General features: G+C 43.4%; 1 protein-coding gene across 4 annotated transcripts in view; it reads left to right on the top strand.

The window, feature by feature from the left end:
* The window catches only part of bcar1 (BCAR1 scaffold protein, Cas family member), a 240737-nt gene that overhangs the window by 205423 nt on the left and 16855 nt on the right, over window positions 1–18459 (top strand). For all 4 annotated transcript variants that reach the window (XM_060838154.1, XM_060838151.1, XM_060838153.1 and 1 more), the window contains 2 exons: window positions 16252–16428; window positions 17434–17556. In XM_060838154.1, the coding sequence (XP_060694137.1) occupies window positions 16252–16428; window positions 17434–17556 (300 nt within the window). The remainder of the gene's footprint in view (window positions 1–16251; window positions 16429–17433; window positions 17557–18459) is intronic.

The raw sequence follows: 18459 nt of genomic DNA, 5'->3' as shown, positions 1-18459 counted from the left end.
GAAGAATATTTTGATCAGAAATGCTGTTTGCTGAGGGACTGTATTCTGACAAATTGGAATATCTGGCACAAATGCACTATTAATGACTGGGTGAGGCTCCTATTAACGACTGTGCTTGAGAGATATGAGAGGCAATTACTTTTGGATTTGTAGAGTTTGCATATTCAAGATGCGCCTGATGGTTTTAGGAAGCAGGGTGTTTCCTTCCCTTGGGGTCTTCTGTATTCCTTTACTTTTTTTTCAGATCAATTAGAAGTGATGTTGATTGTCTTCCTTCCTGATGGGTTGGCCACATCTTAGATGGGAGAACCAACTGTGTATTCAGGAAGGAAGCCAACAAATTAATGCTAGGCTAAATTTAAATATTTTGTTTTTGAGTTTGTTTTGCATTTGTACTCCTGTGTCTGGTTTGAATGCACACATTATTTGAATGTAATGTTCTGGATTGGCTAGGTACTTAAACTTATCAGGAGAGAAATAAGTGGGCATATGAACCATAAATGTCCACTAGCTGCATGTACACTTTGGATTGTACCTTAGGTGGCTTATTTTTATTCTCTAATTTGTTAAAGTTTTTTTGAGTTAAGATGGTGCTGCTAACTCTCTGTCCTCTTTCCCCACTTCCCTCCCCCCCCCCACCCAAAAATTGTTTTATATATTGTTGCTCATGAGAGGAAACTAGATTCTAAAAGTATTCTAATTAAAAAACCCTTTGTTTTGTTATTAGTAGAGTGCCATTTTTAAGCCTGTGCAGAGCCAGTTACATATGTCACACCTATTTCAGACAATCTTCACCAGCAACTATCTATCTCAGCTCAAAGGTCTCCTCTTTGCAATGTCGATATATTTGAGCAGCGGGAAAGTCTACAATCCAGTGGGGCTGTGATATCCGCTGGACACCATAAAACCTCATACTATTGTATTGAAATACTGACGCTATCAATCACGATAACTGAGGACACCTACAGCCATTTCTGAGCGTCTTCTGTATTGGCGATTGTTCTCTGCAATGTGCAGGCTATCTCCAGCATTGACAGTATTTTACTTTTATTGTTACATTGTTCATTGAGGTTGAAAATAACATTCTGACAAACAGCTGAAGGGGAAAAGTGTGAGACCATGAGGCGTAGAGAAATGAATATAAGCCCTGGCCTTGAGCTTATCACCACTACAATGTCAGCATTACACAAGTGACATTATTTAAAGAGGTACGACTGACATCATCCTAATATCTCCTTATGTGGCACAGTATTGAATTTGTTTGATGCTCCTGTAAAGCATCCTGGGGATTCTCAGTGAATTAAAAGTGCTTGACAAATATCTATTTTGGTCGAAAAATAAGTGTTGTTGGGGAATCTGGAAAAGTTAATACAGGTATTCTGTGCTTTAGAAAGGTAACAGGCAGCAGCAGAACTAAAGTTAATCATTGTACCGCAGTGGTTGTAGCAGTGTGCCTTAGAGTACCCTGACTGTCGCCTGGTCATTATTCTACAAGACAGCAATGACACGAGGTCTGCTTTGGGATTGGACTACTGCAGGGATCTTTAAGCTTGACAAAATACCCAGGTGGCAGTGAGCTGTCAGTTTGGCTGTCAAGGGTCAGTGTTTACAACCTTGTTTGTCATTGTAATGCAATTTGTTGTGTTGCTAAGTGGTCCTGCTGATGATTGCTTCAATCTGTAAATAATGGCTATCAATATAGTGCAGGGCTGAGGCAATCCCTCTATAAGTCATGCTGAAACTCTTAACACGCAGCCTACATGCAGTGTACTTCATTTGGCATATTGCATTTATCATAATCTGGCCATTTTAGCTGTCAAAATGGTTCCTTTTTTTTAATCAATTCTCTTCAAATGGTGTCACTTGTGTAGTGATGACACTGTGATGGTGATAAGTTCAAGGGCAGGGCTTCTATGTGTTTCTGTAAGCCTCATGGTCTTACACTCACCTTCAGCTGTTTATAAGCGCCTCATTTTCAACTTCAATGAACAATGTAACAGCTAAAGCAAAATACTGTCAATGCTGGAGAGCTGAGATTAAAAAAAGGGGAAATGCTGCAGAAACTTGGGTCTGGCAGTAACTGTGGAGAAAAACAGAGTTAACGTTTTGAGCCTGATTTGACTGTCCAATATAATAATCTGTTGAAATCTGCTGTTTGTGATTTCTCCTTCCGAAAGATTAAAGTCAGCAATTTCACTTGCAAATGCTCAAACTGGTTGGAAAAGAAGCTGCGTTAAAAACCATGCTGATTCCAGACTGAGTGTGATATACAGATGGGTTAACAGCTTGTATGAGAGCATTGTCACCATGTTGAGATAGCCTGAGGTAAGGAAAAAGTGTCTAGGAATTCCACTGGTATCAAATTGCAGTGTGTGATTTATAGGGGTATGAGTGTTAATGACTGGTTTGTGGGCGATATATAGTATGACAGTTGTAAGATGAGTATTAGAGTTGGAGGATAAGGCACTGGATCTTAAATGCTGACTAAGCAGGAATGTACATGGTGACTCAGCTGTCTTCAGTCCCTTTCCAAGGTTGAGAAAATGGGAGATCTCTGGTGGTTGAGTTGTCCTGCGTTGTTTCTTCCCTTCCGTTTCCTGATAAATTGCTGCTTCTGGGGCCTTCCTTGGATCCTAAATTGTGCTAACAGACATAAACAGTTCAGCTCACCTGCTCTCTCCTTGTTTCCCATTATTCATTCTCCAGGTTCACTTTGTATAGGATCAGCATTCACTTTGTGTACTCTTTTCAACAAAAGTCTCCTTTTGTCCCTCTAGGTCCTTCCTCCTGAGTGACTGACCCAGTATTATCAATGCCATTCTACAGCCCATTAGATTGTACAGTGTTCAGCACCATTCACTACCCCATAGATGTCAAACCTCTCTGTGTCTACATGCTGCAGATTTTGATCAACATTCAGCTTTGGGCTGATGAATGACAAGAAAGATTAATGCCACACAGATGCTAAGCAATGATGATCTCCAGTATGAGGGAATTTAACCATTATCCCTTGACAGACAATGGTCATTTCCACAGCTGAAACTCCTATCATTAATATCCTAGGAGTTACTGTTGACAAAAATATGAATTGCAACAGTCATAAAATACAGTGGCTACGTGTTCGGCAAAGACTAAATCACGTGCTGACTCCTGAAAAACTGTCCACCGTCTATAAGACACATGTCAGCAGTATCATAGAGTGCTGTCCACTTGTCTGGACAATACTGAAGAAGCTTGCTACTATCCAACACAACTCCCTCCATCCCTGACCGTGGCACAAGATGCACTGCACCACCACGTCAAGGATCCTTCGATAGTACCTGTCAAACCCACAATCTCTACCACCATGGGGATGGGGAACAGCAGGTGCATAGGCATGCCATCACCTGCAAGTTCCCCTCCAAGCTAAACTCCATCCTGATTTGTAAATATATTGCTATTCTTTCAGTGTTGTTGGGTCAGAATACTGGCACTGCCTCGCTAACAGCACTCCACCACATGGACTGCAGTGGTTTAGGAGGGCAACTCACCAGCTCCTTCTCAAGGACAGTGTGAGATGGACAACAAATGCCAGCCAGGCTTAGCGATACCCACATCCCATAATAGACTAAAGGAAGGAAAACCCCTCCTAAAGACTGGTGCCTGGATTTGGCCACTGCTTTGCCACTGTTATTTAGCAATGTTTGGCATGATCTTTGCATTTTGTGCTCTTTGTCTGTATTTATAAAGACAGCATTCCAATTGGCTTTAATAGTTTTCCCATATTCTGTTGCCACTTCCTAAGGTTTGTATATGTGAAACTCCAGTGCAGGTGAAACAGAGTCACAATCTGAAAATGGATTCAGAAGCGTGAGAGACCACAGGTGTCCAAGCTGTAGTTTTGGGCATTGCTCGAAATGTTGAAGTGACACTGGGTTTGAATTAGGAAGAGTTCTTTGTTCTCAGCAGCTTCCTGTTATTGAATACAAATCCTGTTCTTCATAGAAATACATGGAAGGCTTTATGATGCAATATAATTCATGTAGACAAAATGGATGAGATCTGCATGTAGTTCCTCTTCAGGTGAATTGAAACAATCCTCTGATAAATCCTCATGTCTATGTGTGACTGTTCCTGAAGTGAATGTTAACAGTAAATGTTATGGGTGCAGTCTTACAGGAGGTTGGGTGTGTGGTAGGTTATGGGGAATGTTATGGGTGCAGTCTTACAGGAGGTTGGGTGTGTGGTAGGTTATGGGGAATGGATGGCAGTGTTGGATGGGAAATCCATTGAGATTTATCTCAGTGGTGGGTCCTCATTCCTGAAGAAGGGCTTATGCCCGAAATGTCGGTTCTCCTGTTCCTTTGATGCTGCCTGACCTGCTGCGCTTTTCCAGCAACACATTTTTAAGCTCTGATCTCCAGCATCTGCAGTCCTCGCTTTCTCCTAGCATCCCAATCTGTCATTTCCACCTTTCAAAAGCAATGAGGCATGTTCCTTGCGTTGCAGCCATGAATTGTCAATGAAAGGGTATTTTTGCTCATTAAATGCTTTGTTAACAGGCCACTTTATGTTATTAATATTCTGCTTCATTTCTTACCAACGGTGCCAAACAGTGCACAGGTAGAGAGTGTGTGACAGGGGTACTTGATGTCTTCAGCTTGCCCCTTGTTCTAATCTACCTCCATTTTGTATATGACCCTGTAGCTTCCTAGGGCATGATCCACGGGCACTAGTTGCTGTTGCCCCTCATTGCCAACCTCCCCACGATTACCCGGGCATCTCTCTAACACACTTGCGGGGGGGGTGGGGTGGGGGGGTGGATGGGGTGGGGTTGGGGTTGGGGGAATGGCGATTGCATATGGGGGAAGCATTGAGGTGTCAGTCTGGGATTTTGTGTGGTTAGGTCACTCGAGGATGTCAGTCAGTCTCTGAACAGAAACTAGGAGAGGAGTGGACGGGTTGGGGGGAACAAAGGCGTAGGGAAAGAGATTTAATAAGTTATGGCAGGCTTCAGTCTGGAGTGAAGGGGGTAACAATATGTTCAATGGGAGATGGTAAAGCATGGTCAGAAAGGGGGGTCATACAGGAGGAGGGGGAGTTTGTCCACAATCAGGAAGGATGCAGTCTATTAACACACCTGATACAGTCAACCTCAGGTGCCAGGGGCTTTGGGGGAGGGGGTTGGGGGAAAGAGGAGCAGGGTCATAGAGGGGACCTTGAGAGGTCAATGGGGGTAGGGCTGTCAGGAAGGTGCTGTAGGTATTTGGGCAGTCTCCGATATGTAGTGGTGAAGGCTGGAATCAGCTGGCTGAGTTGTATTCCCTGTCGAAAGTGTGCGTGAGGGGGAGGAGATGGCTGTGACCACATGCCCGCTCAGCAGGGGATATGATTTGACCTGCGGTGGAGAGCATTATAAGATTCTGATGTAAAGGCCTCACAGGGAAAGACACACAGACCCATGCACAATTCAGGACATATAGACCTATAGGCTCCCCAATTCCTGCAGCTTCAGGGCAGTGAAGGCTGTTGCTTCCCACATCCCTGTGTGCTGCTCCTGCTCCACCCTGTGCCTCTGGGTGAAGTCCCCGATCGCTGTCACCACAGGTGTAGGGAAGGCAAGAAATTTCACTAGGCCCCAAGTGGGAATCCCTAACTGAGAGAAACTCAACACAACTCACAGCCGGAAAATCATTAAGATTCACCCGTAAATATTTAAATACACCAATGGTGATTGTGCACAATTCTTCCAACTTCTGAACTTCATCCAGCAAAACATTTATAAAACTCTAGGAATGTTTGTCTGGTTTCCAGAAATAGCTCACTACTTACTAAAGTGATCTACTCACCTGCTGACTCATGTCTACTTTTTCTTCAAGACTGTTGCCCTTTGTAATTACAAATAAAAGGCAACAGATCTGTCTGGAGTATTGAGTTGGTCTGAAGAAGGATCTTTGAAGAAAATCTAAGAAGATTAGATTGGAATTAGTCTGGTTTGGATTTGAAACCTTACCTCCCAGCTCGTCATTACAGTAAAACATTGCATAATGGAATTGTATTTCAAGTCAAGGCTTTCCTGTGTTTTTAAAGTGCATTATTTTTTTAAAACAACTGAAGTTTGCTCTGATTTTAATAATGGGCCATTCTTTATGCTTACTTTACTGTAATGTGCATTAACTGAAGAGCAGAGTCTGAGAATTCATGATGCATAGGTTTCTGACTGATCAGCTAAATACTAAGCCCATCCTCCAATGTGCCTTCTCAGAAAAGGAAGAGATTTATTATGTGATTTAACAGTCCACACCAAACCGTGCTGCCAATATGTCAAGAGTTCAATCATTTCAGCTTCAATCATTAAGTTACAACAACAAGGACAAAGAGAACACAGTGTGGTTTTGTAGCCCAGCACAAAGATTAAAAGTACTGATCGGGTCATGGTGTCCCAGTATTTAACAAAACCCTATTGATTTCTAATAGCTGCAGAAGACAATAGGCTCATTATTGGCAAACTGTGTCAGAGTTTACAGATAAAGCAAATCCAAGTCGTCTTTATTCAAAATTTTGTTACCCTTATTGTAGAAAGGAAGATGTTTCTGGTATATATGAACATGATGGCTAAATTGATGTATCATGCAGTTCAGGCAAAAAAAAAGTGCAACACCATGATTCAATCAATTTACCTGTTGCAGTGAATTTCATACTAAGCAAAAGCTTACAAATCTGCAGTTGACTTGTTGTTGAGGATACAGTTAACCCTTTAGCTGGCCACAATCTGCCCAATCGCAGCAGTTAAGGGGACAATGGCATCATGGGTTATGCTATTGAACTGATGGTCTGGAAGGATGCATTCAACATCTATTCGGGCAGCCGGTGAATTTCAATTGAATTAATTAAATAAACCTGAAAGCTTGCATCAGCAGAGGCAGCCGTGAGAATGTAGGTTTGCCAGGAAAACGTATCTGCTTAGAGGGCATAGGTTTAGGGTGAGAGGGGAAAGATTTAAAAGGGACCTATGGGACAACTTTTTCATGCAGAGGGTGGTGCGTATATGGAATGAGCTGGCAGAGGAAGTGGTGGAGGCTGGTACAATTACAACATTAAAACACAAGATGGGTATATGAATAAGAAGGGTTTAGAGGGATATGGGCTGAATGTTGGCAAATGGGACTGGGTCAGTTTAGGATAGTTGGTAGGCATGGACTAGTTGGACCAAAGGGTCAGTTTCTGTGCTGTATAACTGTATGGCTCCATAACTGCACAGGAATACTGATCGAAATAGTAGGAGATACAGCAGTGCAGACCAAGACTGGCCATGTCCTCCGATGTACCTGTCCATTGAAGAGAGAATTTGCATTTACAGTAGATAGTCTTGCATAATCTTGGGACATAAAACACATGCAAGTACTTTTGAATTATGGTCACTGTTGGATTCAGGCAACGAATTAGGCTCTTAGCAAGGTCCCCACAGTAAGCTGCAATGTAGCAATGGTCTGTTTTAATGATGCTGTGAGGGATGATGATTGACCAGGAAATGTAGTGTCTCTTTGAAACAGTGCTGTGGAATCTTTCACATTGACAACAGAGAACAGACAAGGTTTTTGAATTAAGTTTTGTCGGAAAAACAGCACTCCAGCAGCACAGTATCTCTTAGTGCTACAATGGAGTGTCAGCATCATTTTTATTTATGATCTCCTCCTGCAATATCCTCCAGTAACTTTCTGGAAATCTCTCAATGGTGGTGTTCCATGTTGACAGTGGCCTTCCTTTATAGGAAAGACCCAATCTTGTATTGGGGATGTTTTAACTGATCGATTATGTGGGTCAGTCATAGCAGCTCTAATTGGGACAAATCACAACAGGGAGAGAGGTGCTGGAGCTGAAGCAGTTGTTCCTTCAGTTTACAAAATTCTCCTTTTACAGGGTGGAATAAAATAAATATTTTAATCAAGACTGATGCTGGGAGAAGTGGGCTGTGTGGTGGGGAGGGTGGGAGTTGGGGAAAGCGAGACTGAAGGAAGTGTAAATCAGAATGCCTTTGGGCACTCATTATCACAGAGTTAAATCCCAGTCGACCCTACCTAACTGCGTTGTGAGAGCGCCTGTCCATGGGCTGCAGTGTTGAAGGGGACTTATTGCCTCTGCCACAGGAAACCAGGGCTGGTCAGTAAAGCTCATGACATACGTCTGGGATGATTATTTTCTTCGGAACGTAGAAGACTCATTGATAAAGCAGGAGAAAGCGAGGACTGCAGATGCTGGAGATCAGAGCTTAAAAATGTGTTGCTGGAAAAGCGCAGCAGGTCAGGCAGCATCAAAGGAACAGGAGAATCGACGTTTCGGGCATAAGCCCTTCTTCATTCCCGAAGAAGGGCTTATGCCCAAAACGTCGATTCTCCTGCTCATTGATAAAGTAGGTTGGCGTTTTCATTATTCTTACGCATCAAAACATATTCAGTAATGTCATCCAGAGGGTGTGACCTCGGTTTTATGACTTAGCTCCCTAATTTAAGTGTCTCAGCGCTTGACTGATGGAACATAAATCGCCAGGCTTCAGCTCCAGTCTTAGCATTCCGTCACATTGTATCCATGGCAACCTATCATTCCCCATTGTGGTCACAATAAAATCAATCTCTCTGATGCCAGATTTTTCATTCCTGACATGTTCATCCTTCAACCCCTCATGAATCAAACAGAACAAAAACTTGAAAAATTCCTTAGCCTTCAAAACATCTTTCACGGCCCCCTAATCTGGCCTCTCTCTCAAGCTGTATCAGTGATGCCAGGAAGCAATAAAATTGACTCAGTATGTTACTATTTTTCTTATGAGAATTTTAGTCATTCCTTGGATCTATAAATAGCTGAGAGGAACACATGTCGTCTGTGGGATTTTCTGGAAGACTATCGCTGAGCACGATTTAGATGTCTGAAAATCAACTGACTTGTCAAGTAATTCACTCACTCTGCTGTGATGATGTGCTCAGGAGGAGGTTCAGTTTTGTTGGCTCATACAGTGATATTGATTTCTTAAAAAAAAAGAATGTCGATAGTTTTTTTGAAAAGGGTTTAAAGTTAGTCAGGGAGACACAGAAACAATCACTTTTTGATGTTTTTGTTTCCCTGTTGTATACCTCTAGCAGCAGTGTGCCCTAGCTACACGATGCACTGCAGATACTCACCAAACATCCTTAGACATCACCTTCCAAACCCATAACCACTTCCCTCTAGAAGGAAACGGGCATCAGATTCACGGCAACACCACCACCTTCAAGTTCCCCTCCAAGCCATTCACCATCCTGACATGGAAATATATCGCCGTATCTTCACTGTTGTTGGGTCAAAATCCTGGAATTCCCTCCCTATTGGCATTGTGGGTCAATCCACAGCAGGTGGACTGCAACGGTTCAAGAAGGCAGCTCCACCACCACCACCCGCCAGCCAGCTATGCCCATGTCCCACAAATGAATAAAAGAAAACCCTTCATCCAGTTCAGAGTGCCCATTTCATATTTTGCATCTCATTTTCCAGGTAATGGATGCTCTTCAGTACCTTGTTCAAATAACCATACTTTACCTGGCAACCTAAAGTCTTGTTAAGTGTCATATTTGATCACAGCAATCTTATTCTCAACAACTTTCACACAATAGCAGATCAAGGTTTGTCTTGGGTGATATTTTGTAGAATAATAGAATCATAGAATCCCTACAGTGCAGACGGAGGCCATTCGGCCCATTGAGTCTGCACTGACCCTCAGACCATCCCATCCAGACCCACTTGCCTACCCTATCCCTGTAACCCCACATTACCCATAACCGGAATACCTAGTCTACACATCCCTGGACACTAACATGGATGACCAATCCATCTAACTTGCACTTCTTTGGACATGCGTGAGGAAACCGGAGCACTCGGTGGAAACACCCACAGACATTGGTAGAACGTGCCAATTCCACACAGACAGCCATCCAAGGGTGGAATCGAACCCTGATCCCTGGCACTGTGAGGTAGCAGTGCTAACCACTGAGACACCATGCTGCCATAGCTTGTTTATGAAAGTTGTAACGCTTAAACGCCAGAATGTTACTCACTCCCTGAAGATGGAATTCCATGAAGGCACAGAGGTAATACTGTATTCCAAGGATTGTGTTGTACTCTATCATAGTCGCTGGAGCCACTTACCACCCCTTATTTTATACCATGGCCTGACACTAGTTGTGTCTGGTTCGTGTCACTGGAAGGATGTGAGAGGCCATGACATGGTGAAGAGATGGAATAGTTTCAGGGATTTGCTAAGTTTGGTTTGAGAAGCTGGAGTTACTCTCTTTGGACCAAAAGAAATTGAGTGGTGATTTGGTCAGGGAACTTAGATTATATCAGGTTAAGAATATGACATGTAAATAAAGACTAGTCCCTTATGTGATGGTAGGAGGAGGAGAAGGGGTCACAGGTCACTGGCTAGGAATTCTGCTCTAACGCAGCTCCTGACTCGCTGAAGCCCACCGAACCCACTCACTATTGACAAGGCACCTGTCAGGAGTGTGACAGAATACTCCCCACTCCCCTGGATGGGTGCAGCTCCAGCATCACTCAAGTAGCTCGACACCACCCAGGGCTAAGCAGCTTTCTGGGTTGGCACCAGGTCCTCCAGCTAAAATATTAACATTCTCCACCAATCCTGCACGTTGCCAGCAGCGTGTATCAATCACAAGCCACACTGCAGCAACTCACTGCGGCTTCCTCGACAGTACCTTTTGGCTAAGCCGTGACCTCTACCCTCTAGAAGGGCAAGGGCAGCAGATACATGGAAACATCACCAGCTACAAATTCTCTTTCAAGCCACATGCCATCCTGACTTGGAAAGATCGTGCCTTTCCTTGACTGTCATGGGGTCAAAATCCTGGAAGTCCCTCCCTTGTGGGGAGGGTGGCTCACTGACACTTTCTCAAGGGCAGTCAGGGCCTGGGTAATAAATGCTGGTATTATCAAAATCTTCTACATCCCATGAAAGAAGGTTTTTTTTTTGAAACAAAGAGATACATAAAGGGGAAGTGAGGAAAAGCAGTTTTTTACGCAGTGAGTGGTAATATCCTTGGATTTGTAGCCTGCATTCAATGTTCCATCCAAGCTGCTGGGCTGTGCTGTCACTGGGAAACTCCACGCTCGTCAATCAGCGAGACGACACACGGCTTCCATTTCCTTAAGCTGCTTCACGCACGGTCTTCAGAGATCCACACGGCGGCGAGAAACATCCCAGGGAATGTTGTCCGCACGCGTGCTGGAAATGGAGATGATGAATGATTTTGAAAGGAAATTGGGCAGGTATTCAAGGCAATTAAACATGTGAGCCTACGTGGATAGGGCAGGGAAATGAATTGCCCATCGGTATCACTGACACCCAAGACCACTCCATGCACCACAGGCCAATACTGAGCTTGAGACCTTCGTGATCCGTACGACCCAGTTAGACACACAGCAGGGCAGTTTATCGTTGGGACAACTTCCTGATCCCTTAATAGTCTCGACTTTTCCTCTTTTGCAAGAGGAAGCCAACCTTCCAGAAGCAGGAACATAATTCTGAATTGTTGTGGTTCTGTTCGCCGAGCTGGGAATTTGTGTTGCTGACGTTTCGTCCCCTGTCTAGGTGACATCCTCAATGCTTGGGAGCCTTTTGTGTTTTTTCCTCCGGCATTTGTAGTGGTTTGAATCTGCCGTTGAATTCCCGGATGTTGGGCCAAGAATTCATGTTCCTCCATCCATAGTTCTTGGATATCCAGGCCCAGTGAACTTTGGAAAATCCAGAATCCATGAGGGGTTATTGGTCCTTATGGAGATTGTCAAAATTACTGCCTGTTAAATTCAGGTGGACTCACCTTGTCTTTGTCCAATTCTCATACCCAGGTGATTCTGGAAATCCCAGCCCTTCTCACCTCCGTGCAGCTATTGGAGGTTCGAATACATTTGTTTCCTTTCCCTTCCTGCCCGAACCGTTTCTGTTACACATTTGCTGTAATGTTGCTGTTTCACAACCCCACCGTAACCTGCATCGTGCACGCTTTAGTTGTTACACCCACACGCACTTTCACACTAAGTATACGTTGTCAGTGTCGTCTTTACTGTGCTCGTTACCAAGTTTTCTGGCAGACAGCACAATTTCTGCAGTTAGTTCTCATTTTGCTAAGTCGCAGCAGGTTATATCTGAGCACCAGAGGGGTCCAGGGAAGCTAAAACCCAGTCTTATTTTTGGAACAGTAAGTGACTGAACATAATTAATCTGGGAGGTGAGGGACTGTATAAAATTAATTGGTGAGCCAGGAGAGCAAGTCTACTTCTGAATACCTAGCTTTACCCCCCCCACCCCTGTCTGTGCCAAAGGACTTAATTTAATATGAGCTTTAATTTGTCAGGCAGCAGCCAGTACCCCACAGTACCTCAAGAGTTTACAGTCCCCAAATGAGATCTTCTCAGTGGGTTTTGAGTTTTGGTCAGGGGCTGTCTGTTTTTACTCCTTCAGCCTCAGATTTACTGTAATATGTTAATTCAGACAAGCCCTCATTAAATATGTTGTTCTCTGCTGTTATGGGACGTTTTCAGTTTGCTTAGTTTGCAATGTCTTTAGGTGTCGGGATCTTGGTGAATGTTGAGGCTGGAACTGTGCATGAATGTCAATGGTAGCGCCTATTCATTGTAAAAGGCTTGTATATGTCTAGTGTTTTTCATAACCTTAGGCTGCTATGAGGCATTTAACAGGTAACAGAATTGATCTGAACTGGAGTCACTGCTGTAATGTAGGAAGCACAGCAGCTAAGCCATGCATCGCAAGTTCCCACAGTGTGACAACGAGAAGTTTATCTTGGTGATGTTGCTTGTGGAATTAGCATTGGTGAGGACATTATGGAAAGGATGACTGATTTTCTTTGGATAGTGTTTTTGGGATTTTTTGGTCCAGACAAACTTGCTTAAGTGTCTTTTCCTAAAGATAGCAAGTTTGACAGTTTCTCTGTCCTTCAGCACAGCATGTGAACACCGCCCTTGATTTAATACTTAACTCTGTGTTATGGGCCGTAAACCCACGACCTGGTCAGAGCAGTAAGTGCTACCAGTGAACCCTAGTTTACCAAATAGAGTTCTGAGACTGAAATTGAGTTACCTGACTGAGACTGAGTTTCCTGTCATCTGAATGTCGTTGAGTATACCACTGTTACATGAACTTACTTAAAAATGTGTTGTTGGAAAAGCGCAGCAGGTCAGGCAGCATCAAAGGGGAAGGAGAATCGACGTTTCGGGCATGATTCCTGAAGAAGGGCTTATGCCCGAAAAGTCGATTCTCCTGCTCCTTTAAAAAAACCCATTTTTAAGCTCTGATCCCTGGCATCTGCAGTCCTCACTTTCTCTTACATGAATGTACTGTCAACTTCATCTGTAGGATGTGTGTTTCCCCTCCTTACACCCTTGCTGTAGAAGTAAAAGACTTATGTTGCCCATTTGCACGTTGCTCTAACTAATAGCTGCCCGCTTTATCAGAGAATCTTGGCCTACTTGATGTTTTGTTATTCTAGCGCCTTCCTCAGTCTGAAACCTGCACTCTGAATCTGGGTCTGCTTTGGAAGTGAAACACCTTGAACGTTAGTTTATGAAAGCATCCTTTGGACTGTGTTTCTCCATATTTTGGGGACCCTGCATTTAAGTGAGCCCTTGATTGTTAGCAGCCTGGACTTTGGGCATATGAACCTGGATCTGCCTGTATCCCAGCATTCCATGAATACTCCAGGTCAGGTCATGAGGTCTAGACCAGAGATTACACATTGTGTAGATCAGACTGGAAAAGGGACAAGAGATTTCCTAAAGAGCGTTAGTTAGTATTATAATGACAATCTACTACTTTCAAGATCACTTTATTAATTGTATTATTCCCATTATGTTTTTGAAGCTGAATTTAGTTATTTAAACTGCTATTTGAGCTCACCTCTTCATTCATAATTTCAGGCAACTATTTCAGAAACATAACCAATCAGTTCACCCTATCTGTACTCTGAGACACAAAGAACTGCTTTTACTTGTTAAATAAAACCCTAGTTTAAAAAAAAACCTGCAGTTTCCTCGAGAGGAAAGGATATGGGTGAAGATCCATTTTTTAAATTATTATTTAATTCATGCATGTGCTGTTTGGAGCTGCAGATTAGGCAAGATTTTATTGCCCAGTTGCTCAGGGGGTATTTAAGATTGCTGTTGACCTGCAGTAAAATGTAGGCCAGACCAGCTAAGGATAGCAGATTCACTCCCTAAAGAGCATTAGCGAGTCAGGTGGGATGTTAGAACAATCAACAGTGGTTATACGATCGCTATTTGGGCTAAATTTTTCCCTTTTTAGATTTTTACCTAATTGATATTTGACCAGGTGCCACAGTGGGATTTGTCTAGGCGAAAGTGAGGATTGCAGATGCTGGAGATTAGAGTCAAGATTAGAATGGAGCTGGAAATGCGCGGCAGGTCAGGCAGCATCCGAGGAGCAGGAAAATCGACATTCCAGGCAGGAGCCCTTCATCAGAATTCCTGCTCCTTCGATGCTGCCTGACCTGCTGTGCATTTCCAGCACCCCTCTAATCTTGACTATAGTGGGATTTGAACCCATCCCCCCCAGAGCACTGCTGCCTCACAGCGCCAGGGACCTGGGTTCAATTCCTGCCTCAGGCGACTATGTGGAGTTTGCACATTCTCCCCATGTCTGCGTGGGTTTCCTCCCACAATCCAAAAATGTGCAGGTTAGGTGAATTGGCCACGCTAAATTGCCCATAGTGGTAGGTGCAGGGGTGGATGTAGGGGAATGGGTCTGGGTGGGTGCGCTTTGGCAGGTTGGTGTGGACTTGTTGGGCTGAAGGGCCTGTTTCCACACTGTAAGTAATCTAATCTAAGTAACATTAACCTGGTGTTCTGAATTACTAGTCTGGTGACATTGCCACTGCCAGACCCTGCTGGGATGTAGATATAAAATGAGAGCAGTATATTGAGTATCACCTGGGAGCTTGTTTTCATTCCCGCTCTTGATTCTGTATCAGAGAGTATCATTCAGTATCATTTCTGTGTGTGTGCGCCAGCTGTGTCACCATTTCTGTTCAAGGACAGTCAGATAATTCAAGTAAAAATAGCACACACAGGCACAGCCTGACATAGTTCAAGTGCACAAAGCCTGTACCTGTAGCTCATTCACGATGCAGTAAAGCTTGAGTGAAATGGCAGCCTTGACCTGGCGAGCTGTGCCAGTGACCTTAAACTGAGTGCTGATGGGCAAATGTCCTGATCTGCATGGACAATTTGTTGCTATTTAAAGGAGACGAGACTGACCGAGGCCCTGGGGAGAACACCTCCACTTCTGTCTGAAATAGTGTCTACCCGAGAGGGCAGATAGGGTCACACTTTAGTGTCTCATCCAAACCTCAGTATCTTCGGACCAATGCAGTATTGCCTCAGTATGGCTTTGGGCTAGAGCCTTGATGGTGAACAATGGTTACAGACTCTGGGTTCTTTAGTGTGCAAATAAAACCTAGGAATAATTATTAAAACTGAAAGGAGAAAATCAATTGCTTTCCTCAGTGTCTACTCAGGGCCCCTGCTAGTAATGTCCCATGGGTCGGCGTTAAACCACTAGCTTGCTCCTGGCAGTTCTGCTGACACAACACACAACCTGCAGGAAACCGTCTCTCTCTCACAATCTCAGATATGTATGAGGTGTTGCTTGGTAACATTGTGTTGTCTTGTTGGGAGGAGAGATCATGGCAGAAGTGAATTAGTTTGCGTGTACTATTGCTTTGAAGGATGTGCTCCATTTATGTTAAATTCTGACACTTCGCTATCCAAAGTTTGTGTGGCTATTTTCTGTTTGTTGTATAATAATATGTGACAAATCTAATCTGGAATTGGAACACATGTTCAGAATTGGCAGCTAAGAAGACTAAGCAACTGTGTTCCAATTCTTAGAATTACACTTATGACGTTCCAGATTTATATAGTCAGTGCTATTTGATGTTCTGATTCACTGGTCCCTGGCATTTAGCCCTCTATTCTCACTGTGGCTGTTCCCAATAAGCGTTCAGGTGGAACCATCCTTTGAAGAATGTATGTTGATAGAGATCAGATGGCAGACAGCCATACAAGAGTGCGTCAGAGAATTTGGATTATATCTCTTAATTAACCAAAGTCAGCTACACTGACACACCACCCAAGGCTGAATCATATTGAAGCTATGAACTGATTTACAATTGCACTCTCACCTCCTTTCAGGTTGTCCTTCCAACACGCGTTGGAAGAGTCTATGTTTATGACACAGCACAGATGGAACAAGATGAATATGACGTCCTACCATCACGCAATCCTCCTCCGGCCACTTTGCAGGAGATTTACGACGTGCCTCCAACTCGAGGAGGAATGGAATCTTCTAGCAATCAGTACGGACAAGAGGTGGGTAATGGTTTTGGCATTTAATAAAAAGAAAGACACCAGTTTATTGCTACTGTGTCTGAAAACCAGAAAATCATTTCAAATGAAAACCGTTCTTCTGCAATTTAAAGAATGCTTTGAAATCTCACTTCAAATATATACACAGATAAACCTTTCATTTGAAGAAAAGAACGACTTGCATTTATGTGCCACCTTTCAAAACCTCAGTAAGTCACAAACTGGATTGCAGCCATTAACTATTTCTGAAATGTACTTGCTGTTGGAAGAAAGTGTGTCAGCCTGTGGACAGAAAAAGCTCTCACAAACAGCAACAAGATAAATGGAAAGGTTTTCTTAATTTAATGACTATTAAAGGAGTATAGTCCTCATAAGTAAATAGCAAAACCTTTTGATTACTGTCACTCACCCTAATGACAAGACAAGGCGAGCAGGAATAGAACGTGCATCCCATTAAGCCAACTCCAACATAAGCCATGGTTAAATATTTTGTCATTATGTAAATATTATGTGGTAACAAAAATGCATGGTTATTCTTTCCCAAAGGAAAGCCAAATGCTTGTGTTGACAATGCCCCTTTTAATTCAGGACTCTTTTCTCTTGATTACAATCATTTATAATCTGCCTTGAAGTTCTGTACAAAATAAAACTGTGTCGCAAAATACAAGATGCAAGGAGAGAGCAGAAAAATGTATGAGGCACACTGAAGGTCAGTGGAGGTTTGGTATTCAGAGGGGGTTATGAATATGTGCAATTCTTCAAAGATTTTCATCAGCTTCAATGGGAGATTGGGCATGAAGCCATAGTTGTGTGTCTGGGGAATATCATAATGGATGCTTTTGTACATATTTATTGGTTCCACTGTGATAAGTAAAAGGAAATGGTCACTGATACTTTCTGGATAAAACTTGCAGAGGAACATTTTTCAAACGCCAACATCAGTTGTAGGAGATTAATAGTTGTTGGAGGCAACAAATCAACATTGTTATCCCGGCTTTTTTCCGTCAGGTTTACGATACACCTCCCATGGCAATGAAGGGTCCAAACAGCAGAGATAAATCACAGGAAATCTATGATGTGCCCCCCAGTGTTGAAATGAATCTACAACACCAGATCCATTCTCAACAAATGGTGAGTATGCACTTGTTTTCAGGAATGTCTGTGGTGACTGCAGTGCTGGGGAGTTGGGAGACTGGGGTTAGAATGGTCTATCTGGCTGACCAGAGTGTTCCAGGGGAGAGCGTGACATTTCGTGGCAGAAGAATTAGCATCTTCCAGGTAGATTTAAGCAGCTTGTTCAAGGAGCAACATCTTGATGAAGTCCATGAAGCCACGGGTGAACTTCACAATCTGACACCAGTCATACTCACAGGTCAGAGAGGGAAGTGGGAACGCACAATATGTGACAGTTAAACCAAACAACCTGTTTCTGTGTTCACATCTCTGTTGGGGCTAGAAGGAACAGGAGTGAGAGACATCCAAAGAAAGGGCAAGGAAGCATTTTAAAGGGCGGCACAGTGGCTCAGTCGTTAGCACTGCTGCCTAGCAGCGCCAGGGACCCAGGTTCGATTCCAGCTTGCATGGAGTTTGCACGTTCTCCCCGTGTCTGCGTGGGTTTCCTCCCACAATCCAAAGATGTGCAGGTCAGGTGAATTGGCCATGTTAAATTTCCCAGAGTGATAGGTGCATTAGTAGGGAGTAGGGGAATGGGTCTGGGTGGGTTACTCTTCAGAGGGTTGGTGTGGACTTGTTGGGCCAAAGGGCCTGTTTCCACCCTGTAGGGTATCTAATCTAATCTAAACCTATTTTACCCAAATCACTTGGCACTTTATGCTTCCATTTAATACACTTCTGGCATACAGAGCAACTCTCTCATATCTAGATGACTGTCTCTTCTTTATTGCAATTCATTCCAGTTAAACAATCTCTCATTTCTCTAATTTGCCATCTCCATTATTCTATGATTTGCTGTGATAATTATTGTGAAGTGATATTGTTATGGAGTTTTCAGTCTATATGAAATTTTCTGTTGGC

The sequence above is a fragment of the Hemiscyllium ocellatum genome, chromosome 17 (genome assembly GCF_020745735.1).
Source record: "Hemiscyllium ocellatum isolate sHemOce1 chromosome 17, sHemOce1.pat.X.cur, whole genome shotgun sequence".
Lineage (NCBI taxonomy): Eukaryota > Metazoa > Chordata > Chondrichthyes > Orectolobiformes > Hemiscylliidae > Hemiscyllium > Hemiscyllium ocellatum.
Note: the sequence above shows the minus strand (reverse complement) of the source record. Positions and strands in the feature narration are given on the sequence as shown.